This window comes from Sinocyclocheilus rhinocerous, unplaced genomic scaffold (genome assembly GCF_001515625.1).
Source record: "Sinocyclocheilus rhinocerous isolate Xijiao unplaced genomic scaffold, SAMN03320098_v1.1 scaffold198, whole genome shotgun sequence".
Taxonomy (NCBI): Eukaryota; Metazoa; Chordata; class Actinopteri; order Cypriniformes; family Cyprinidae; genus Sinocyclocheilus; species Sinocyclocheilus rhinocerous.
In genome coordinates this window covers 177,221-202,263 of record NW_015635035.1, presented here as the reverse complement: position 1 = coordinate 202,263, position 25,043 = coordinate 177,221, and the positions used below count along the sequence as shown (strand labels likewise).

Below are 25,043 nucleotides of genomic sequence, written 5' to 3'. Positions count from 1 at the left end.
ATCGTCAAGCCGTAGACCAGACTGCACTTGGTCAATATTTCTATTCAGCACTGAGCTATCCCAGCATGCCACATGGTTGGGGTTCATAAGCATGGTTTATAATTGCAGCATTTTTCTGGGTGGTGAAAATGAAAAATCACATTAGGAAGCAAAAGTAAACAACACTGGATAGATATAAACTCAATTCTTCAATGAGAACTGACTGAAGTCAAGCGGTTGACTTGTGTAGCCCTATGTTGTGGAAGAAAGCGGGGAAAATAAAGAAGAAAATGTTACATGAATATAACAAAAACCCTTATAGTGGCACAAATATGGCATTTCTAGCATAACTAAATATGGTAAATGAGGTTAATAGTATAAGGAAATGAAAACTTTCACAGTGTAATGTGAAGTAAACACTAGAAAGAAAAAAGGCAAAGCTGTCATGACGCCCCAAGGCAATGGACTTAAAATTTAGGAAGAAATTAACACACCAATTAAAAAACAACAACGATTTTGCTATTGTAGTTTTGTTAACTGTCCACAATGTGCAAATGAGCAGTTGTGTATCACATGTGCAGTACAACAAAAACGCTAAAAAAATAAATGGACAAGTATGTCTCCAAATATCGCAACAGATATGAAGGCGCAATGCTGATGGTACCAAGAAACCAAATATAAACAAGATATCTGGAACCTGATAGGAAATAGAAAAATTGTTGTTTTCCTCGTGTTTTATACATTTTGTACATTTAAGTAAAAAAAGAGTACAAAGTGTAGTCAGGCTATGCGGCGGTTTCTCGAATCGTCCCCTCAAGTTTCTTTGGGAGTAGCTCTCTCCTTTCGTCAATGTTGATGACTGGTTTGCGACAGTTCTGACCATCGAGGTACATCTTCGCATACATCGGATTGGAGTAGTTAATTGGCTGTTTGGAGAGAAAATTGTGGAAAATTGACATTCATACTCTCTTTAAAAAATCGTCAGAATTCATATTAAAGGAAAACATAATGAATAAAAATAAATTGTTTTACAATGAATTTCAATTAATGAAATAATACTACAAAAATGAAATAAGTTGAAAACAAATTGTGCAGGATTTCAGAAAGTTGGTTCAAGGAGTTGCTCCCACTGCAGCCGGAGTCAAATGTGGTTTCTGTAGCATCATTTGGATTTGGATACGCTTTGAAAAGCGTATTTAATCATGCTTATAGTGACATGCCCATGTCAGCAAAGGATGATTAATATTTTATAACTGTCACTCACAACCCCATCAACCTCACCACCTGCATAAATCAACCACTAAAAACGAGAAACGTAAAACAAAACAGCAGAAGTTGAGCTATAAAGCCATGCAATCACAGTGACACATGCAAACTGCACACAACACATGCATGCAAAAATGTCATTTAGAATGACTGTGATACTCAAGTCAAATAATTGAGACAAAGGAGCCCAAGGTGTTCACCTGTCCAGGTATTACTTCCTTTGGGACAGAGTGAATATTCAGCGTGCAAGGGTCACTGGATTTTACACACCAGCCCTGGAACACACACAGTTGCCCCAGCATGCAGTCGACATTTAGAACGTCATTGTCACTAAACAACATCTATGTAAACGCTGCTATTAAGACAAATTTAGACAGAAACATGTACATAGCATGAAACAAACAGTCAGGACAAAGCAGTATTGTTACTGGCAATATAGCATTGCATGTAAGAGGCATTAGACTTTAGAAACAGATGTCAGAGTTATTTCTGTGCAAGGGTAAAAAAATATAATGTTTGCAGCTTTAATGAGGCAAATTCTCAAGGTAAAAGAAATCGCAGGAGCAGTGAATATTTTTCATTGGGTGGGAGGATGCAGGCAAAAGATAAAGCCCTGGTGTAAAGCTATAGTTAATATTACATATTTACACTTGTCATTTATTCAACAGATATTTTACAGGAGAGAAAAGAAACATGTTCTTTCTGGATCTACCACATTGATATTTATGGATCTACATCATCAACCTCAGACATTTCTTGTATTAAGGGTGTTAAAAAATGCCAAACACAAACCTTGTGGGGATCAAGTGTGAAATTTGGTTTGAGAAGGCTTCCGGCATCTGCGTGGTTGTCATGGTCCACCTCATACATGTTGTAGGATGGATTGCCTATCTCCACATTAATGCCTCCATTAGTTATGGGCTGCCGTTGTACACGTTTCCCCCTGCGACAGAGATGCACTTGAAATAGCTGCAGATGTCTGGAGACTCTGTTTGTTTTTATGGGCTGTGCATTTTTGAACATGCATTCAAAATACAAAGTGGCTTACTACTAAGGCTGTCAAATTAACATGATTACAATGACACTCAAAGGCACATCAGGCGAAAAACAACTGCAAGGGGCGATGCAACAGAAAAAAAATGCATCGGTCTGTATGCATATACAACATTAAATTTTTTGTCTATTTTGTGTATTTAATACTTTCATCATCATTTCAAATAAATCATTTCTTATATATAATAAATAATAAAATAAATTAAATTCAAGATAAAATAAATAAATAATATATATGTTTGATTTAATTAAAATCATATAGATTTAATAATAATAAAAAAATATATATTATTAGATAAATTATTAAATAAATCAATTATTGCACAAAAAAAGTTCCAAAAAGTACCTTTGTCGTCTTCTGCAGATGCACACACCTGTAACCACCGAAGCAATCAAAATGACCAGCAGGACCAATGGCACAATGATAGCTATACTTCCTGTTTCACACAAGAAAAAAGCCAGAAGCAAAAGCTACTATTAAGTCTATTTCCCCAGGTGTCTATGCAGGTGGAACAGGAAATTATTAGATACTCCATCAAAGCGAAATTAAATAAACACTACTGCAGCTGAAAAGATATTAAACCAATATTTAACACGAAGCCCAGATGTATATTCAGATGTTGTTTGACTGATGAAATAACGGATCTTTTCATTTTAATAATTCAAGGACTGAATCCTTATTGAATTAGTAGAGGAGAGCTCTTTATAAAGCGTCAAAGCTCTCTTCGTTGCTCACCTCCAGCTGTGTTATCGGAGCGGCTGCTCTTGGGGGCCGGCCTCTCGCACTGCGTCCCCGACCAATTAGCTGAGCATCTGATTTAAAACAACAGAGGCAAAACAAACAGAAGGCAAGTAAGAAAAAAGAACAAACGGCTGACAGTTTCAAACAGTTTTTCAGGGGAGTTTCAACAGACACAGGCCTAAATTCTACTTAAAGGAATAGTTCACCCAATAATACAACTCCTGTCCTCATTTAATCATACAAAGCCTTAAAGGGTTATTCCACCCAATAATGAAAATTAGTCCATGTTTTACTCACCCTCAAGGCATCCTAGATGTATATGACTTCTATCTTTCAGACGAATCCAATCAGAGTTACATTAAAAATTTTCTTTGCTCTTCCAAGCTTGACATGGGTGGGTGTTTTTGTTCAACAGTCCAAAAGAAGTCAAATAAAGCGCATCCATCCATATTAAAACGTGCCTCACACAGCTCGGGGGGGTGAATAAAGGCCTCCTGTATCAAATCAATGTGTTTTTGTAAGACAAATATCCATATTTCAAATGTTATAAACACCTTTCTTTCACTCCTGCTAACTGTCGTAGGCGGAAGCCATTCTGGCAGATGACGTAGGACGTATGCGCAGCACACGCGTCGGTGATTAGCGACGAACGCGGAAGCGCAATGGAGAGAGACCAAAACAAAACGCCGGTCATGAATTAGAAGTACAAAACGAGGATTTGTTAAGAAAAATGTCAGAGGATTTCGATATAAGCCAAGAGGAGACTGGTTTTCTTTTGCTCCTGTAAACAAACGTTGGTTTTCGCGAGACTCGCACGCGCTAAGACAGTCTGTCATGAACGTGCGTACAACAGTTAGCGGAAGTTACACAAAACTGTTTATATCGTTTTAAATAAGAATATTTTTTTTTACAAAAAATTATTTACCATTATTTACCCCCTGTAGCCGTGTGAGGCACGTTTTAATATAGATAGATGCGCTTTATTTGACTACTTTTGGACTGTTGAACAAAAACACCCACCCATGCCATTATAAAGCTTGGAAGAGCAAGAAAAATTTAAAATATAACTCTGATTGGATTCGTCTGAAAGAAGAAAGTCATATACACCTAGCATGCCTTGAGGGTGAGTAAAACATGGCCTAATCTTCAGTTTTTGGGTGAACTAACCCTTTAATACAAAACAAAACCAATATACATTACATATAATATTAAAATAATAAAACATTACTATTTAAAGCAGTTATTTTAACTTGTAATACTATTTCACTATATTAGTGTTTTGCTGTATTTTTGAGCACATAAATGCAGTCATGATGCTTTAAAATTATTTTGTTTTATTTTATTTTTACACATTTATTTGTCAGCTTTAGGTGTACTATCACTTTAAGCGTAGGCAAACAAACTGAAAACACTCATTAGATGGCGAGCAGTAAAGCGGAAAGAAAGTCATGAATCATCTTATTTGTAATTGGAAGCGGTCCAGTGGAGGTCATGTTTATGATTAAACAGATGTTTGATGTTTGTTTATCAGCGGATGATATGAGGGTGAAGACTGGATCATTCACATTAAAACCGTACACTATTTTACAAACATTGCAGACATTTTTTTATTATTTGACTGTATATTAATTCCTCCCTAAGCTGAGACTGTACAGGATGTTAGACAAATTAAACAGACAAAAAGTACACAGACCCAACAAAAAGTACACATCCCAAACAAATGCAGAACAAATGAGAGAATCCTAAATGTGTGGAGAGTTTGCACAGTATGGGATGCGTGTTCTTCAGGATGGTGCTGTAGGATCATGGGAAGTGGACAGTGGGGAAGCGGGGAGGTTAAATCAACTGGATGGATGGAGTCTGGTGGAGATGAGGCATCTGAATCAGGTGAACAGTGGGACCTACTTGCATCGAGGTTTGTTAAGGGCAGTTATTGTGCATATTCCTTCATTCTGACAGTAGTAATCGCAGGGATTGGCCAGCTCATCGCACCGCTGGTTCTTGAACCCTGCCGTGCAGCTGCAAGACATCGCAGTGAGGTGAGCACAGTAAGAATTGAAATAAGTATGAAGAACTGGGAAGAAATGTGCATGATCTGTAGAGTAGCAGCAAGTGTCTGGTGTGTATTTCTTGCTTATAGTTTCAGGATCCTTTATGTTTTATGACCATGAAATTAAATCAACAATACACATTTCAAAAATATTCACTCCAGGGGTTCTAGGATTCAGGGTTCCCACACTTGTTCGCCCATGAATTTCCATGACTTTTCAATGATCTGTTCATGTTTACTGTAAAAAAATCTATTTTTAAGAAATCATTTTACAAAGATTGCAGGGTGGGTTTCAATTGATTTTGTATGTCTGAAAGACTTTTAATAGACTTTTAATTATCAAATTTTTCTCTACATATGAGCAAGGTATAGCTGATTAAATATTTCAGAACATATTCACTAAGAAAACTGAATAATGACTCAAAACTCCCCCTTCCAGATTTTTCCATAACCCCTAATGATTTTCAAATCATGGGGCTGCAGACTAAAATCTTGTTGTCTCCTGCTTTTTTTTATATGAAACAATCCAAACTGTCAGAGTATGTATAACACATCCAGATGCATTTTATTTTGTTATTTCACTGGAACGGAGAGTGAGCCAAAGAAGAGCGATAGTGAAGTGAACCTGTGCCTGAGCCAGTCTCAGGTTTTGATGTTGACAGATGAGTTAATCTCATATCTAGCGAAAAAAATTGGAAATGTGTTGTGAATTTTCAAGTTGGCAGAAACAATACCTTGTAAAATATATCAAAATGGTCTTCAAAATAAAGCTGTTTTGTTCAGTGTAGACCCCAATAAATCATTAGAGAGAAATGCTGATGTTAATGATTTCCTATACTTTGCGACTCTTGCCATAAAATAATATAATTTATTTGTAATTATCATTTCTTTTAAGAAATCATTGGCAGGCAACTTAATTGGTGATCTGTTTGCATTCTGGAGAATATTCTGTTGAAACATGCTTTGTTATGTTTCCTTCTTGTCAGGTTGTCTGAGCATCTCAAAGGTAAATAGGTGTGCTTTGAAGGAAAGAACTTTGCCTTTCCAAGAATATATGACTCTAGGCTTTGATAAGGAATTCATTTACATTATATTCAATCTTCTTTCCAGATGCAGATCCATCATTCCATACATTTCCTGTGACTCAGAGCCAATGAATGAAACACATTATCGGAACCTCACAATAAAAAAACCCTGAGAGATAATTTGCATAGAAATTGATTCCATTCTCTCGATTATGGCAGTCATTGCCACAAATGCCATATAAACGGCTCAGAACATTTCACAATTTTCAAAACAACTATTTACAATCTGTTTAAGTTTGGAGACTAAATGAAGCTGGTGATAATTTAATGCTTGCTAACCACCACGCTTCAGAAAGCATCCGTTTTACATGCCTTCTGTCACAATCTGTGTTTGCAGCTAATCAAATCTGATGGGAAGGAGAAGATTAATGACTGTAAATATCTTGCATATGACAAAATGTTCAGGGGGTGCAAATAGTACGGGAGATCATTAATAATCATGTCTCTCTAACTATTTATTTGGGTCTTTACAAATGCACACAACAAAGTAATAGCAAATCAAGAAAACGGGACCTTATGATCCACAGAGATTCTTTAAAGCAGGGCTTAACAGTATGGGCATTTCACAGGCATTTACAATTAAAAATTATTGTGGAAAATTATGAGTGCGCTGGTGTGTATAACATCCCACACTCAATTGGCAACTCGTTGATTATAATGGGAGTGACTTAGTTTTGCATCAGGCTGCGGCTTATTCAGCGTATGTTATATGCAATATGCAACACTGCAAATCACTGCTTTTTCAGGCCTTACTAGATGTTTATAATTGATTTTCTGAACTCTGAAGTAATTATAAATTCAGAATTTATCTTATATTGTGATGTAGTTAAGTAAATGATAAATAAATAAACAAACAAACAAATAAATAAGACTCTGACTTAAAATATTAATTAAACAAATGATACTATAAAAAAAGACAACTGAAAATGTAAATTAAAAAAATGATAGAACAAATTTAAATGTGGATCCCTGCAAAGCCAAGAATAAATACATGAGAAACTGTGGTATTGAAACTGCTTTTCAGGCCTTATCAGCTTTTTATATTGTATCTCAATTGTGGTGGTCAAAATTGTTAGAACACCTGACAGATCTGAAAATTTTGACCTTTTTTGCCTCCAAAACACGATTTCATTTCATAATGTTCATGAAACATGCAGATGGTTGCTCTGAGCACAACAAATATCAGATGAAGTGAGTCATACTGTTTTTATCCACTTTGAACTTTTAATATTTGGTATGTCCACCTTTTGCAGCAATTACAGCAGTACATATCTCTGACATAGTGTCAATATATTGCCTGAGAACTTCAACACTATTGTTATCCCATGCCTTCTGCAACTCAAGCCAAAGGCGTTCCTTTGAATGTACAATAGATCTGTCCAGTTTATTTTCCAACTCGCCCCAAATTTTTTGGGTTGAGATCTGGACTTTGAGGGGGCCAGTCCATCATTTTCAATGTTCCAGCAGATTCCTTCCATCACAGGTAGTTCCGGCAATAGTTTATTTTATGGGTATTGTAATGGCCCATTCAACAAAAACAACTGAAAACTGAAACCTCTTAAATATGCCAAGTGTTGTAATAATTTTGGCCACCACTGTGTGTATATATATATATATATATATATATATGAACATTTTTTTTACTGGTCATATCTGGCAGCTTTGTGGCCTTACTACCTCTAAACACATGGTGCTCAGCAAGGGCCCCTGCTTTCACCTGTTCCTGATCTTGCAATGGAATAGCGAATTTAATCTTGGCAAAACAAATTGTCAGGGTTTCTAAATGTGTCCATTCCTGCCTGCCAAACCAAACAAAGCAGGACTCCAGCTGTTCTCAGGACTGTGTCCCAATATACACAAGTCCACAGGGTGGACATCCTTTTAGCAGGTCCTGCACAGTGTGAGCCTAACCTCATATTTATATATAAATATAAAAAAATATATAAATATATATATAAAAAAAATGCTGCACCTGACAACAAAACTTCATGTCCAAAGATGACAGCTCAAAAACCATTCATGATTTTACAGTATTAATCAAACTTTGACTTCAGACTTTATGAATTCAGTAATTTCAGCTATATGTTTAGCATTTCATTAGTGATAATTGATTTAAAAAAGGATACACAATTATACTATATATTATCAAAAGTTTGGGGTCAGTTTTTTTTTTTTTTTTGTATTCAGCATGAACACAATAAATTGATCATAAGTGACAGAATCTTTTGTAACATTATGAATGTCTTACTATTTCAAATAAATGCTATTAAAATTTCTATTCATCAACTCAACTCGAATGATTTGTGAGGGATCATGTGACACTGACGACTGGAGTAATGGCTGCTGAAAATTCAGCTTTGCCATCACAGGAATAAATTACATTTTAAGACATTAAAATAGAAAACAGTTATTTTAAATAGAAAAAATATGTCACAATATTCCTGTATTAATGTATTCCTGATCAAATAAATGCAGCCTTTGTGAGCATGCAAGATTTATTTCAGAAAAAAAAAAAAAAAAAATTCTGGCTCCAAACTTTCGAACAGTGGTGTATTTAGTAGGTTTGATGATTAAATCCACAAATTAAATCCGCAATATTAACAATAAACAAAAACATAATAAAGAAATAGCTTTCAGGCTCGATGTAATTTGATTTTTAACCAAATGTAGGCTTTTAGGCACACAAGAGCTTAGCCTTATTATTCCTCTGTGCTTTATAAGTCTGTCAAACTAAGTGCCAGTGTAGAGCCCCCCACTGAGGTAATTTTGGGCCCCATTGATGGGAAACTTATGAGTCTCTGACATCTGTACAACTTTTCTAAATGAATGGTAAGGCTTCCATGGTTATGCGCTGTGTGGGTCTAATAGCTGAGAATTGGAATGTGGACAAAAGGAGGCACTTAGTCATTCTTACTGGCAGAAGGGTAGGCTGGTGTCGGGGTCCAGATGACAGGTGCCTCCGTTATAGCAGTAGCCATCACACAACTGGCAGCTGGAGGCGATTCGACCACTGGTACAGCTGGCAGAACGACAACAAATTGGAAAAGCTAAAAATGTGGTTCTTGCATAAACCAAGGAGTCATTTCAGTGTGAACTTAATAAATAATAAATTCTATAAATTAGGCTTTGTATCATTATGAGCTGCTTTAATGTCACCGCAGTTGCTGGAACTTTATTATCCTGAATAGAATTATATTTTGCTGAATGTGCAGAAATAATGGCAGAATTGCTTCAGATGAGGAATGATTTCTGTGCCAATACAATCACCAAACCTAACCGTAAAAATAATGACTGTATTCGAACATGTTTGTAATATTAAAAGAATAAACAATTATTTAAAACTGTAATAATAATATTTCACATTATAACTGTTTTTAGTGTATTTTTGATTAAAAAAATAATGAATTATATTAAATAGACTTTGTATCATTATGAGCTACTTGAATGTCACCGGAGTTGCTGGAACTTTATTATCCTGAATAGAATTATATTTTGCTGAATGCGTAGAAATAAATGGCAGAAAAGCAATTCTGTACTTAATTTGCTTTAGATGAGGAATGATTTTCAAAGGCGAAGCGTGTAATATACAATCACCAAATAGAAATGCAAAAATAATAACTGTATGCAAATATGCTTGCAATATTAAAATAGAAAACATTTTTTAAATTGTAATAATATTTTGCATTATTACTGTTTTTACTGCATTTTTGATTAATTAAATTAATTAAATTTGCTTTAGATGAAGAATTATTTTAAAGGTGAAGTGTGTAATTTTCTGTGCCAACACAATCACCAAACAGAACTGTACAAACAATGACTGTATTCAAACATGTTTGCAATATTAAAATAGCAAACAATTATTTGAAATTGGAATAATATTTCACATTACTGCTGTTTTTACTGCATTTTTGATCAAAGAAATAAAGTATATGAATTAGGCTTTGTATCATTATGAGCTACTTGAATGTTACCAATTACTATCCTGAATAGAATTATACTTTTGCACAACATTAGTTCTGTACTTAATTTGCTTTAGATGGAAAATGATTTTTTTAATGCGAAGTGTTTAATAATACAATGCAATACAACCACTAAACTGAACTGTAAAAATAACAACTATTTTCAAATATGTTTGCCATCACATAAATCATTTTCAGAGATATTAAAAGCAACTAACTTGCAAGCCACATCTCCTGTATCTCCATTAATGATACATGGTGCTCCATGGCACCGTAGGCACTTGTCGACATCACACTTGATGCCTTCATAGCGAGGCGGGCACACGCATTCAACGTGTCCGGAGCTGGACAGTGTGCAGGCCTGGGAATGGACGCAGTGGTGATGACAGATGTCTGTCAGTGAAAAAAAAAAAAAGCACAAGATATGTCCTTAATTAAGATATGAGGGCACATTTCTTTCATATTATGCTCAAGTTTAATTAGAATTTTACAAAGCTTTAATGAGACTTAATTATCCGCAGCAAATATCTACTGGTCCTAAGATGAAAATGTGTCACCCCTTGGGTGCACAGCACTGAAAATGCATTACGGGTGCGCAGATTAAATGGTTTTGCAACAAATTATAATAACAAAGACTTTATAACCACAAATATTTTGTAAAAAAAAGCACAGAAACACCTCAAGGCTGTTACTGCAGCATTTAGAAAACCTCTTTGGGCACAGATTGTTCAAATACTAGCAAATGCCCTTTCGAGTCAAATACAATATTTGCTTTCATTGGGCCTTTTTTTGTTGCTGTTGCCAGCTGTGGAGAGAAAACTCAATTAAAAGGGCTCAGTGGTAGATGTAATCACCTGCCAAGAGAATCACTGACCTATTGAATTAAAATGCAGTTTGCTGACCATTTCTGCTTGGTACAAGCAATCTCTTACAATACTTACGATAAAGACAGCGGTCACCCGTGTACTCTGCCAAGCAGCGACACTCTGGCTGGTTTCCAAGGCTTACGTCACACGTGCCTCCATTCAGACAGTGATTATCACAGACCCGCCTCTCACAGTTAGGGCCAGTGAAGCCTGTCACGCAGCGGCAAGTAGGTTTCCCTAAGATCGGAGTAGACAGATGTGTCCATGTGAGCGTTTTATTCATGTTTTGTCCTTTTGGTTTTACTACCAAAAGTTGAGAGAATGTGAGCTGTTGGCAAAAGCTGGCAATTTCAGAACAGGCCATGAGAAATGTTATAATTTTACAGGAAGCAATTTATTTATACTTTGAGCTATACTGGAGTCTACAAGTACCATAAATTGACACCTGATGTAAAGCTGTCTGAAAACAGCTCTAACACCAACCAAATGAACCACGTTCTGCGGTACAAACTTGAACCGAAAGGTTTCGTGTAAAAGTGGCCTGAATAAAAAACAAAACAAAACAAAACCAAAAAACACTATGTAAATGAATGGAGTCATATAATTATGACAGGAAGGCACATTATTTTGGCCATAACACATAAACTTGTGGGAATGTCATTGCATGTTAAGGCCACGACATATTACTCTTGAAACCATGCTTAGGGAATGACATTTTTGTTTCTTAAGATCATGATTTCTTGTTGCTAGAACTACATTCTTTTATTGTGGCCACAAGTTTAATGTGTAAACAATCCTGTGTGACCATAACAATCTGGGAAATGGAAATAATAATTTACAAACACTTTTGGACAAATCAAGGTAGGACATGGCTCTATTCTATTCTATTCTATTCTATATTAGAATGATATAGTTAAATACTGTATAATATAGTTAAAAATAAACAGCATTGAGATCCTTTAAAAAGATATGCAGAGCCACATGCCGCATACATTGTAGTGCATGTGTTTAAATGTAATCACTAAACATTAAAAATCTGAGGTAAATTAGCTGTTTTTGTTTAGATTCAATAAACGGTGTTGAGTTTTGAGTTTTTACAATACGCCTCCCTCATGATATGACCTCAATAAAATATATAGTTCTACTTATAAGCAAAGCTTTCACTCAGTAACTATGCTCTTTTTAATAACACTGCACCCCACTCGACCATTAACAATCACCAGAGAAAATGAAGAAATGTATCAAACTTCAGAGGATTCTGATGTTAAGTATAATTGCTTTCTTACATGCCTCATCAGTCAGATGATTGATTATGATAGATGAAGCTGTAATATGACACTCTTGGCTAATTTTAATTGAGGTGCAGACACAAACACTCGACTGATTTTGTCATCAGCAATCCTTTGTAAGTTTCTACATTTGGGAACAAAGTGCTCAATTTCAAATGAATTCTTTATTAAAACAGATCAATTGCACATTAGCATGCAAACCAAGAGTCCATATGCTGCCTTGAATAATTTTAGAGAATAACCATTATTACTAGCACACACACACTGCCACACAGTTTTGTTAACAGATGTCTTTAAAATATTAATTTAGAAGAACTCCTCATCAAACTGCCGGGCACTCAACATTTCACAGTAGTTGCATGTAGAATGCATGTAATTTGATCACAAGTACTGAATATAAGACCATTTCAAATACTTCATTACTCAGACTGAGGCAAAGATTTCAATCATGTATTGAAATCTACACAAAGCTGTTTGAGAGTTTCTTACCAAGAGGTGAGCCAGTGCACGTGCCTCCGTTTAAGCAGTAATCTGTACAATGGTTGACTTCACAACGTTCCCCAGAGAAATTAGGCCAGCAGTAACAGCGCCAGTCTCCTTTTTCATTGGCCATGCAACGTCCTCCATTCTCACAGGCAGGTCGGCACAACTCACCTTTTCAATGTTGAAACAAATAAACATTTTTTTTTCATTGAATCTTCATGTTCTTTTGTACCCACAAAAACATGAAAAAAGTGAGCAGCCCTACAGTAAAGTGAGGCTTCAGACCTGAGACAATGGGGTCAATACAAGAGCCATTGACCAAGGTCTTCCCCTCTGGACAGGTGCAGCTGGCCCCGGATGGATTGAGCAAGCACATAAAATCGCAGGTCATCCGTAGACAGGGATTGGCCACTGAATACAAAAGAGATAAAGCATAAATTGAACTTGAGATGTACAATGACATTTAGATAAACTTAAATTTACATATATTCAATGAATAATCAATAGAATTAATACTAATAATAATTACCATAATTATTTTGATATAATTAAAATTAAAAAAATAATATAATTGAATTATATTAACACAATTTGAGAAATTTATGCAACATTTACACCCATTCTGGTATTTTTTCTTTAATTTCATAAATGTTGTCAATTTAATTGTGAAATTATTTAAGATGTTCATTGCTAGGAAAGTACAAAGAGATATATCGAAAAATTTGGTTCTAAATTTTATTCGCAGTGTTGTTGAAAACCTTCCCTACAAAATGAAAAAAAAAAACAAATCTTAAATCTTAACACAGCTTGTCGAACTGGCGGCTCAAAAGTCGCAGATTTGAAAGCTGTGGTTTAAAGATGCCAGCAGTATGAGGGAACATCTGTATCAATCTTCAGTGTTTTGCTGAGGACATCAAACCTAAACTTTTAGCTTTTGCTGGCAGTGCACAAGTCTCTCCACCAGGCTATATCTCTGACTTTAATGAGTCAGTGGGGACTGACTCAGCTGCCCAGACAACCAGATAACAAAGAGCAACCAAGACCAACAGCAGAGGAGGCCAGCTTCTGAGAAGACAGTATATTAGAGAGCCACAAATGCAATGCATGGGGAGGCAAATTAAATGGGTGTAACATTTTTAAAGAGTGTTATTTCTCTCAGTGAGATGCACAGAACACTAATGAAGAAACCATATGTTCACCTCAGGTTAAAAAAAAAAAACTAAAAACTTTTTTTGAGAAACTGTAGCTGTAAATACAACAACGCTTGTGATTCACAGTCAATTGAACTTGGATTACTGCTTTCATTTTAGACATATGAACAGGACACTGTAACAGTCTCAAAATACTCTGTATGCAACTGCCAAAGGATATCACTCTGACCTTTAAAACATTTCACAAAGAATTTTCTTTCAAAAATCCGGTAGAAGCAGCAAGCCTGAATCTAAAAAAAATATTCTCTTAGGATCCACAAAAATAACCCCTAAAAGAACCATTTCTTCATTCTCCAAGTTGTACAAGAAAGGAAAAGGCACTGAATAGAAAACGTTTAGAGAAAAAGTGTGCTCTTACCATCCTGCTGCTTGAAACGATGAGAGATCAGGACATTTGTTGTTTTTTCAAAACCCAAGTCAAGAGGTTCAATTGATTTTTTGCCATATTTCTGGATTCTGAAAACTTCATTTTTTAGTCCTGTTCCATAAATGTAATCCTCAAAAATGTCTATTCTGTATGGTTGTGATATTCCTGTGCAGACATGAGGTGAGGCAAAGACATTAGACAAACTGATTATTCTAAAACAATTTCAATGGATAACCATTTCAGGCAAATAAGATACAGCAACAAAGCAAAATACTATCAGATTCCCTTTTAACTGCTCTTCTCACCTTGCTTGCCATCGATTACCACCAATGGGTCTGAGCCATCGAAATGGACACTGCCAATGACAGAGAGCTCGGCATCGGCCCAATACACACGCTGGCTGAAGTAATCAATCGCCAACCCTACAGATAAATGACGGGAAGAGAGTTATTTCCATAATAAGATCTTGGCACAGAATGTTAAGAAACATCCCGTATTTAAACACTGACACAGCCATGTTGGCAGGGTTTACATTACTAAAGCATTACACAAAAGCAACAGCTCACAATAAACCTATTCAGGAAAAGAGAATAGGTTATTAATAACCATAACTGTAATGTGTTTCTAGACATGTAAGACGAGTTTCATTCATCTAGGTCATGTGAGACTGTAGTAGGACTGCGAAATGTTTTTAAATAGCATCAAACTGGTATAAACAGAACCTTGCTGTTTATGTCAATGTGGTGCTAAATTGAACTTTTTAAATAATTAAATAACCTTTAGGGAACCCCTGCTTCAAGGTGGACATATTCAGTACAAAAGCTTCAGATCTGTGTCCTTTTGCTCTTCCTGAAATAAACTCAGCAAAAGTTTGTCCCATATTTCTTGGAGTTAGCGTTGCTTGACTCATTATATTTTCTCTCTTGATTAAAGACTTGGATGTTGCATTTTTGTTCCTTTTCTAGAGATGATGGATTCCTAAAGCTGCACTGGAGGCGTAATATTGGCCCCTATAAAGGAGGCCATGGTTAAATGTAGCGGTACTTAGTGTTTCCCTGAGGAACACGCCTGCAGGTTTACCTAAAGGCATTGCATTTAAAACATTCCCTAAAACTCGGAAATGAGAAAAGTGCTGTGATATACCGAAACAGGATATGAGACCAACAAGCTTCTACATAAATGCATTCAGACATTGACCTCATCCCTTTAGAAAGAACCAAAACAACAACCTCTCATTTATCACACTCACAGAAAAACAGCTGAGGACTCAAAGGAAAGAGCTCATGCCCATCACACTGAGAAATACAAAAACATACCTGTGGGTCTCCTAAGGTTCTTATCCAGTAGCACTCTACGCATGGAGCCATCCATCGCACTCTCCTCTATGTGTGAGTGGTCGCCTATTACTGACCAATACATCATCCTGAAACAGGTAAAATCTTTACTTGACAGATGTGGCCATTAAGAATGCACATTTTTTCTTGTACTGTAGGCTATATAAAAATTATTTCAGAAATTCAGAATCCTAAATATTTTTACATTTAATTCGATTTTCAATTTCATATTTTGAAACATGCTCCTACCCTTTGACTGGATTGACAGTAATGGCGTAAGGCTCTCCTGCAATGTCAGTTATCAGACGGGTGCAGTTGGGTCCCTTGAGTTGTCCCACATTAATAGAGTATCTAAGCTTGGTCCAGTGAGCGGTGTAATAACTGAACCAGTGCATCCTAGAGTGGTCTGTCCAGTAGATATTTCCAGTCACCCAGTCAGCTGATACATCTCTGGGTCTGCGAAAGTCTGGACACTGCAAAAGTCACCCAGATAACAAGGTGATTCCCATGTGGGCCAAGACATCACAGAATATTTAAGATTGTATGATAACATGTTTAGGAGAAAATTATTCATAAAAAGTGAGGTCAAAACTTCAGAGACCGTTCTTGGATTTAGGGATAAAATGTAGTTAAAGTTTGGAGAAAGATATTATTTTGTTTAAATATTTAATAAAAACAAACAAATCACAGAGAAGATCAACATAAAATATACTTCTTGTCTGAAATCTCTTTGTTCATAAAATAGAAGTAAAATACAAAAATTATGGAGTTAGTATTGACTAATTTAAATTAAAGTGTACATACACAAACGTAGATTGAATGTTTTCAGTATTCTGCGGTCATTAAATGTACTATATACAGCTCAGAATTAATAAATTAATTAGGAGGAAGATTAAATTAACTTTGAAGGGGGAAAAAAATCCAGAAAATTCCTGAGAAAATATGATGATAGACTCCACACAAGACCCACAATACTTACTATGATGCCAACATTTGTTTTAGTTTGACTCCTGTTTAGGATATCTTTGTAAAAAAGTCCACCGGGATTAAACTGAGTAGCCCAGATAAACTTTTGTTGGTGATACAGAGCATCCATCCCAATGATGCGGGCATTTTCCTCGATGCGAGCATGTACTTTGTGTCCATGGCTCTGGTTAAATGGATACACAAAACTTCGGATTTCAGTGTCATTAGCTATGTAGAGCACTCGATCTTCTGGTCCTGCCCGTTGAGTTATTAATATGCAAAAAAAATGAAAAGTGGCTAAATTCCATTTAGGGTTTAAGACAACAGTTTGACAATTACAGATGCAGATAAATCATTCTAGCACAGCAATATGCATTCTAATCAAACAGTAATCTTTAATTCAAAGTCAGTACTTTAAAGGAAGACAATATACTGTATAGTTCTTAAAACATTCAGAAATATAAATGTACCACAGAATTACTAATGTTTGAAATGGCTTAAAATTTATATTTAGGCCCTGTGTGTTGAGGTATTGTATGAAAAGATCTAGACATTCACAGTCTAAAATAAAATCTCACAGTGAAGCTAAAGGTCAAGTCAATAGAAAATATAGATCCTTACCTTTTGCTATGCAGCTACCATTCATATCCTTATAATTTTTGTCACATGTACATTTGTATGATCCTTTTGTGTTGGTACAATAGTGAGAGCAAGTGCCAAAATTAAGACACTCATTGATTTCTGCAAAAAAAGAGAAGAACAGAAGTCAGATTTCGAGGAATAGTGCTTTCTGGAAACTGTGTGATGTTCTCTATGTGGCTTTTTTTCCACATGCTGAGTGCTTGAAAATAAAACGTCTGATGTGGTCTGCTCACTGCATCTCATTGATCTTTATTCCCAGAAAAAACACTATACGTGAGCGCACAATCCTTTAACTGGAAATGTTCTTTTATATGCAAAACATTTCAGTAGGTTAAGCATTTTCAGGAGCTTAAGCTCAACTTTGGCCTCCGGTTTGGTCTTACCACACAGAGAGGAAAACACTGATCCTTGACAAATTTTTGATCCTTGAAAAAAATCTAGCTATTTCCAGCCAGCTGTAGACCAGTTTACACAGATTTGATGAAAAGAACAGGCATTTTGAATCTCAAAAAATGTGTGGAAAACTTATAAAAATTATAAAATGACTGACAGGACAGGATTCATAGCAAAACCTTGCAACCAAATAGTGTACAATTTCTGCACCACTAGCAAGCAGAACTGACAAAATAATGAGTGTTTTCAAACAAAAAAGTGTCAAACATTCCCCAATCTACCATGTTTGGACAAACAGGTCCAAACTTGGGTCATTGGTTTGGGCCAGTTTCAAAGATATCTGCCCCGGATTGATTTTTAGAAGACATATTTACATTTTTGACAGCATATAAAGTAGCTTATCCTGCTGTGTGTAATGTTTTTATGTGAAATTATTTAATTAAAATTAAGAATAAATACATTCATTTAATAAATGGATTAAAATAAATCCTCAATCTTATTAATTACATACATACACTGTTACCAATACATTTAAACATCAACTCATATTTTATGTGCTAAAGGGCATAAGTAGGTCTAAAACAACATAATAACTATATCCCATTGATATATCAGATATATATAAAAATAGAGGAATTCTTGTCCAACCATTTTAATTTTCTAGGGAATTTCAAACACATTCATTTCTAAACCTTGTTGAGCTAATGTTGTTCTGCAAAGACTGCAGTTCTGTTTGGTGCGCCACAGGTATGGCAGAAATTGCACATTTCACCTTTAAATTGAAAGTCTAAATCCACATTCCCCCCTCAGATAAAGCAGTGAATCATTTTTCTGAACGCTAACAGAATCAGGGAAGATAGTCTGACAGTACCTTCACACTTTCTGCTTCTGAGATTTCTCTGAAAGCCAGGTTTGCAGTGGCAAATTGCATTTGTGTTTGTATGATTGCACACTGCATCCTCCCCACATGGATTCATCCTCTTTCCACATATGTCTCCATTTGAAGCTGGAATGAGAGAGAGAGAGAGAGAGAGAGAGAGCGAGAGAGAGAGCTTTGAAGTGACATACTTTATACTTGCACCCAACTGTCACAGTGCATGATGGAATTTGTTTTTGTCTTTTGATGCTTGGTCATAGCCAACAAATAAAAAATGTATAAGAAAAAACTCATCTGGAAGATAAGCCTGAATGATATTGATATAACAATTCCAGACATACAACACACGTTTCCATGTAAACCACCAAGAATGCCTTTAATCTGACAATATTGCTTGTTTTGCGACAGATTAATCTGAGAGATTTGGTATTGCATGCAATTTAGTACACATACAAGCCTTGCAGTCCTGTTCATCTGATCCTCCATCTCCACAGTCATCAAACAGGTCGCACTGCAGTTGTGCGGGTATACATTTACGATTACTACAGGTAAACTCTGCCTTCCCACAGGGCTTGGGCCTAGATGACACAGGCTCTGATTTGGGCCCCATAGAAAAGAAGAAAAGACACATCCATTTCAATCCAAACTTTAGGTGGCACCTTATTCATCACCACCCAAAGAGTCTTCAATCAAATTTACTGTGATCATGCGAGTGATTAATGAGCACTACGTATCCGAACGACCTCAGGAACTGCTAGCAAAACAATAAAATCACTCAAATCTAGACTAGATCCTTTATTTGTCAATTAAAAAAACGTATGGCACAAAAGATGGATTTCCCATTGTGCTGGTGAGGATAAAGGTATCATCAGAGACTTGTGAATGAGCCTACCACATTCATCTTCATCTGAGTTGTCCCCACAGTTATCCACATTGTTACAGATCTGATCAAGCCGTAGACACACTCTGTCATCTCTGCAGCGATATGGCCTTGCTGGAGGACAAGGTAGTTTGGCTATAGAAATGAAAACAAAATGTTACAGTATAGAGTATGTGCAGATTTTTCTGCTTTGTAATGCAATTGTAATGCAATTGACTGCTTCATATACTGTATATATATATATATATATATATATATACAGTCTGTATGTACAGTATGTATGTATGTATACATGTACTGTATGTATGTAATTTTTTACTATATATATATATATATATATATAGTAAAAAATTTGGAAACATGATTTTTAAATGTTTTTAACGAAGTCTCTCACCAACGTTCCATTTATTTGATAAAAAAAACATTAACATTGTAAAATATTATTACAATTTTAAATAACCATTTTCTATGTGAATATATTTTAAAATCTAATTTATTCCTGTTATTCAAAGTTGAATTTTTAGCATCACTGCTCCAGTCTTCAGTGTCACATAATCCTTTGGAAATCATTCTAAAATATAAATATTTTAGAACTATTTTGACAATTACCCTTATGTTGGAACCTGGAACCACTAGTATAAGTGATGTATTTCATTTGTAATTCAGCCTGTGACCCTTACATACAAACGGAGTTTAACATCAGAAAACTCAAATTAAAGAGTTTTGCCCAGCAACACAAGCCTTTCAATTCTGAATCAGAGTTCAGCAAGCAAGAAGCGCCACAGTAGGTCATGCAATTCCACTGGGAGAGATGAATATCCTACCGCACATCTCGGAGTCTTCATCAGAGTTGTCTCCGCAGTCGTCCTCACCATCACACACCCACACATGCAGCTTACACAGGGTGTTGTTGCAGATGAACTCGTCAGGGCGACAGAAGGAAGCATCTGAATAAACAACATCAAACTGGTTTTAAACTGCAACACATGGATATTTTGCTGAATTAAACAGGGTTATGACAACCTGAATGAATACATTCATAGTCGAAGCTATGAAAACTGCCTCAGAAACCAGTTATATTAATTCACAAATTTAGTACCAATGTCATGTATCTATCAATATAAAAGATTCCTAAAGTTTTTAAGTACAGTTGCTGGTTAGTGGTTAGTCCTCATACCATGACCACAGTTCTCCTCATCGCTGTGATCCACACAATCGAACACGTCATCGCAGCGCCATCGTTTAGGGATGCAGTGAGCATGGTTTTTGCACAGAAACTCATCTTCTCTGCACTCCTTGACACAGTCCATCTGGTGTGAGAACAACAACGAAAGCCCAAAATACTTTCAAGAGGAAGACTTTGCTGCACTGGTGAAGTAAAGAACATCTCTGTTTCCATGGAGTCAAGCATGAGTCCAATACACAAGATGTTCAAAAAATTTAATGTTTCAAATGCGATGCATGTTTATCTCACAGTTAATTAAAAACAATATGCCATCATGTTATTGCTTGTGTGATGCACATATCATCAAATACGAGCTTCTGAACTCACATATGATATCTTGAACTAGTGATCTATGTAATGTATGTCTTTAGTTTAGCATCTTTTGATTACTGTATCTGATTAAATGAATAATTCCAGTGTGGAGTTCAAAATCCATCTGAAAACAGTTTCAGTCGTGGCTAGTTTAGCTGATTAATTAGCTGCTGGTGCTAAGGTCAGTTTGTGAGACCATCACCTAGTTAAAGCTGGTAAGTACACTGTTAGACTTTTTATTGTATTTTTGCGGTAACTTACTGGCAGCACTATTGCCAGTACATTACTGTAACTACCCCTTTACAGTAGCTTATCGCAAGTTCATTTTACAGTATAATGCCCTTACCGCAATTTCATTTTACAATATGATGGCCTTACCGCAATTTCATTTTACATTAAAATACCCTTACCACAACTTAATTTTACAGTACTATATCCTTATATCCTTACTGTAACTTAGTTTTACAGTATAATAATATTACTGTAATTTTACTGTAATTTATTTGATAAAACCTTTGAATATTTTACATGAATCCCATTTAATTTAATAAATTCCAAATAAGGGGCCTGAGTCCATGTACAACAGTATATTTTTTATTCACTGTCACTATTAAATACATCCATTACTTACTTATTTATTGTGCTTTATTCTGGAACATTACAAAAAAAAAATAGAGAACTGAATTCATAACAACAAATCAAAGCAGAGATCATGACAATATTGCAACAAAAATAAATATGGCAACAAGCATCCCAGTTGGACAGTAAAGTACCGCAAATTCCCATATAGAGTAAATTACTGTAAATGGCATTAAAATACCCATAATTCAGTGCATATTACAGTAGTTAACGTAAAACATATATATGGTAGTTTACTGGGCTTTTTTGTGGTAAGTAACTGTAAAATTACAGCAAAGTCTAACAGTGTAGGGAACCTATGAAATTGTAATTTACGTTCTTAAAACATATTCCTGGTATTATTGTGCACAATTTATCAGCGCAAGTTATGCCAAAATTCTTCAGTGAAATTTAATAACTTGCTCTGCTGCTGATCTACTTTTCTTTTTAGCTCAATTCCTTTTTTTTCGTGTTTCAATCAGAAATATTTCAGATTATGGATGCAGAATGGGTTTTGAATGTTTTTTCTTGTTGATTTTCAGCTTGAACTGACTTACCAGTTTGTCCACTTTTATCTGCTGTGATCTGTTTTTATTTCCAGAGAGGTTTTATAGTGGTTAGTTGTATCCTTGTTAAATCTTTTCCCAATATATCTACTTGTACATGTCTTTGTTTTTGTTTCACGACTGCACTTGTGCACAGTTTCTGAGAGAGGAGAGCTTGATGTAAGGTGAGAAGGTCTTGCTAGAGGACTGACCTCATCAGAACTGTCCAGACAGTTGTCATGTCCATCACACCTCAGGCTGGCAGACACACAACCTCCGCTGGCGCACACATACTCATTTAGAGAGCAGGAAGGAAGCACTGCAAAACAGATGACGGGTAAAAATCCACCCTCACATACAGATACAAACACAACTGATGTGTAAAGGAAGGGTGAGGCAAGATGTGTCAGTGGTTAAGCTGTGTCACCCATCTTAATCTAATATTTTTTTGCACGTCTATGTACATTTTCAGTATTGCAAGGAAAAGGATTTGTCAAAACCAGTTTATCCAGGTCTAAAATATATATCAAACATGATAAAGAATTGCAAACGTATTAACATTAAAAAATTATTTGGCTAAAGGTTAGTCATAATTTTTTACATTTTTCTAAAATTGTAGCTGTAGAGTAAACAGCACCAGATTTCATAGCAACAAATAGTGAGCTTATATTCAAAATAGAAATACTATTATAAAATGTTAAAAACTGTTTTACTAAATTCAGATTTGATTAATGTGCAAAAAAAAAAAAAGATTTCGGAATTGGAATGTGACACGTCTTCATTCAAAAAGCAAAATGCACATAAAATATTGAGGCATCTAAATAAGTTCTTAGGTTAAATTAAACTTTAACTAAGGAGTAAACACACAAGAGAGCTGACTAAGGCACTTGTGTTTATAATGCACAACATTTCTGAAAGACAAAAAGTGAGCTACAGCATTTGAACTTATCAGACAATGTAATCATAAAACATTTAAAGCTGAAATTTTGTTTACACACCGTCTCCCATCCCAGGTTAATGTGCAGAGACAACCATAAGTAAGTCTTTTATAGTTTTTATTGCAAACATATTTGGTTCTCACCAGCTATGACAAAATGTTTGAGAATCTCAAGCATTGGTGAATTGGTGTGAGTTTGAAGGGGAATGTTTAGGGAAATAATTGGAAAGGTATGAATGTTTGGTAATGTTAGTGGTGCAGAAATGATACACTTCAGCTCTAAAGACCCCCAAATCTGATAAAGTTACCTGTTCCGAGGCAATTTCTCTCATCTTCCCCTGTCTTACAGTCTTCCTGGCCATCGCACAACCATTTGCGGGAGATGCAGAGATTGTTGTGGCATTGAAATTGATCCTCTGTACAGTGAGTCTCGCAATCCTTCTGAAAATGCACAAAGCAAGGGGAAACTTACTACAGTGTCGTCTCAAACTTCAGTTTGTATCGTTTTTATTATTTTCGGTCTCGTCACTTTAATACTCTGGGAGGCAGTAAGGAGAGAATTTAAAGTTTTGTAAATCACATTTGAAAAATATCCACTGTCTTTCATGACTTGCTGATGAAGCCATAAAAGTATGAAGACTAATGTTAAGATTAAACAGCTTTGAGATAAATGGCTCAAAGGGAATGTCTGGGAAAAGAAGACAACTGCTGTGATGTCCTCGAATGACATCTAGCATTCACTGACCTCATCTGAATTATCAGCACAGTCATAGTCACCATCGCAACGGAAGCGTGCTGAGATACAGTCCCCACTGATGCAGGCAAAATCCTTATGATTACAGGTCACTGGCTCTGCAGAGAGGAGAGCAGAATAAGACAGCTAAAGCGGCACAGCTACCCTGACCGTGCCCTGTGAAGCTGCCTGCATTGAAAACACTGAAGTAAACCTTTGCAGAGGACAGCAGTGAGGTAGCAATAGCAAATCAAAACTGCTAAAGTGGCCTCGCATGAGTTGACATTGTATCATCTGTTACCAAGGCTCCTGAAAGTTTGCCAAGAACTTAAAAGGAGCTATTTGCAGACTAATCAGCAATTAGAATGTCTAAAAGGGCTGTTCTCGAAGAGAGTCCACAGGCTCTAATTGCTGTAAAAACATGTTGGGTGGTTCGAAAAACCTGTTAATATAAACTGTTTGAAATTGGTTGTTGATTTAACAACATAATGTACGAAAAAAGGCCATTAAAGCAAAGGCATTTTGGACATTATACATGCTCATTATTTACTCTGGCTCCTGTCATTTCAAACCCATATGCTTGTATTTTTAGACAATAATTTTTAAACTAAGAAAAAACAAATCTGCATATAGTTTTATTCACAAATTTGGAGTTTCTAAAAGAAGTCTCTTATGCTCACCAAGACCGCATTTATTTGATAAAAAATATAGTAAAAACAGCAACATTATGAAGTAAATACAATTTAAAATTTTTATTTTTTATTATTTATAAAATATTAAATTATTTGTTTTATGCTGAAATTTCAGCAGGCATTACTTCAGTATTCAGTGTCACAAGATCCTTCGGAAATCATTATAATATGCTGATTTAGTGCTAAAATAATTTATTATTAATTCAATTCAATTCAAGTTTATTTGAATAGCGCTTTTTACGATACAAATCGTTGCAAAGCAACTTTACAGAAAATTAAGTTTCTACAATATATTTAGTAGTAGCTTATCAGTGGTGACTGTCAGTTTATGTACATATGGCAGAAACGTACGGAAAAATCAATTAAAGACGTAATCAAATATTATTATTATTAATGTTGAAAACAGTTGTGCAGCTTAATATTGTTGCAGCTAGAAACTGGAGGAGATCTGCAGGATGTGAATGCTACTTAATATTTTTTCTTCCAAAATTAAATAATTGGCTCTTTTTATTTGGCAAAACACCATTGTATCATAATAG

At 35.5% G+C, this 25,043-nt stretch overlaps 1 protein-coding gene across 1 annotated transcript in view; it reads right to left on the bottom strand.

Moving 5' to 3' along the window:
* Positions 1-698: 698 nt before the first annotated feature.
* Positions 699-25,043, bottom strand: part of LOC107746259 (low-density lipoprotein receptor-related protein 1B-like) — a 182,606-nt gene continuing 158,261 nt past the window's right edge. The window contains exons 67-90 of the mRNA XM_016560390.1: positions 23,388-23,520; positions 22,355-22,461; positions 20,620-20,752; positions 20,267-20,389; positions 19,455-19,577; positions 19,016-19,156; positions 18,557-18,691; positions 17,272-17,391; positions 16,664-16,905; positions 15,934-16,157; positions 15,667-15,773; positions 14,656-14,772; positions 14,342-14,515; positions 13,058-13,183; positions 12,779-12,943; positions 11,076-11,237; positions 10,353-10,527; positions 9,090-9,194; positions 4,946-5,059; positions 3,035-3,111; positions 2,645-2,735; positions 2,038-2,188; positions 1,446-1,520; positions 699-905 (exon numbers count right to left, since the gene is read on the bottom strand). Of these exons, the coding sequence (XP_016415876.1) occupies positions 765-905; positions 1,446-1,520; positions 2,038-2,188; positions 2,645-2,735; positions 3,035-3,111; positions 4,946-5,059; positions 9,090-9,194; positions 10,353-10,527; positions 11,076-11,237; positions 12,779-12,943; positions 13,058-13,183; positions 14,342-14,515; positions 14,656-14,772; positions 15,667-15,773; positions 15,934-16,157; positions 16,664-16,905; positions 17,272-17,391; positions 18,557-18,691; positions 19,016-19,156; positions 19,455-19,577; positions 20,267-20,389; positions 20,620-20,752; positions 22,355-22,461; positions 23,388-23,520 (3,261 nt within the window). The 3' untranslated portion in view covers positions 699-764. The remainder of the gene's footprint in view (positions 906-1,445; positions 1,521-2,037; positions 2,189-2,644; positions 2,736-3,034; positions 3,112-4,945; positions 5,060-9,089; positions 9,195-10,352; positions 10,528-11,075; positions 11,238-12,778; positions 12,944-13,057; positions 13,184-14,341; positions 14,516-14,655; positions 14,773-15,666; positions 15,774-15,933; positions 16,158-16,663; positions 16,906-17,271; positions 17,392-18,556; positions 18,692-19,015; positions 19,157-19,454; positions 19,578-20,266; positions 20,390-20,619; positions 20,753-22,354; positions 22,462-23,387; positions 23,521-25,043) is intronic.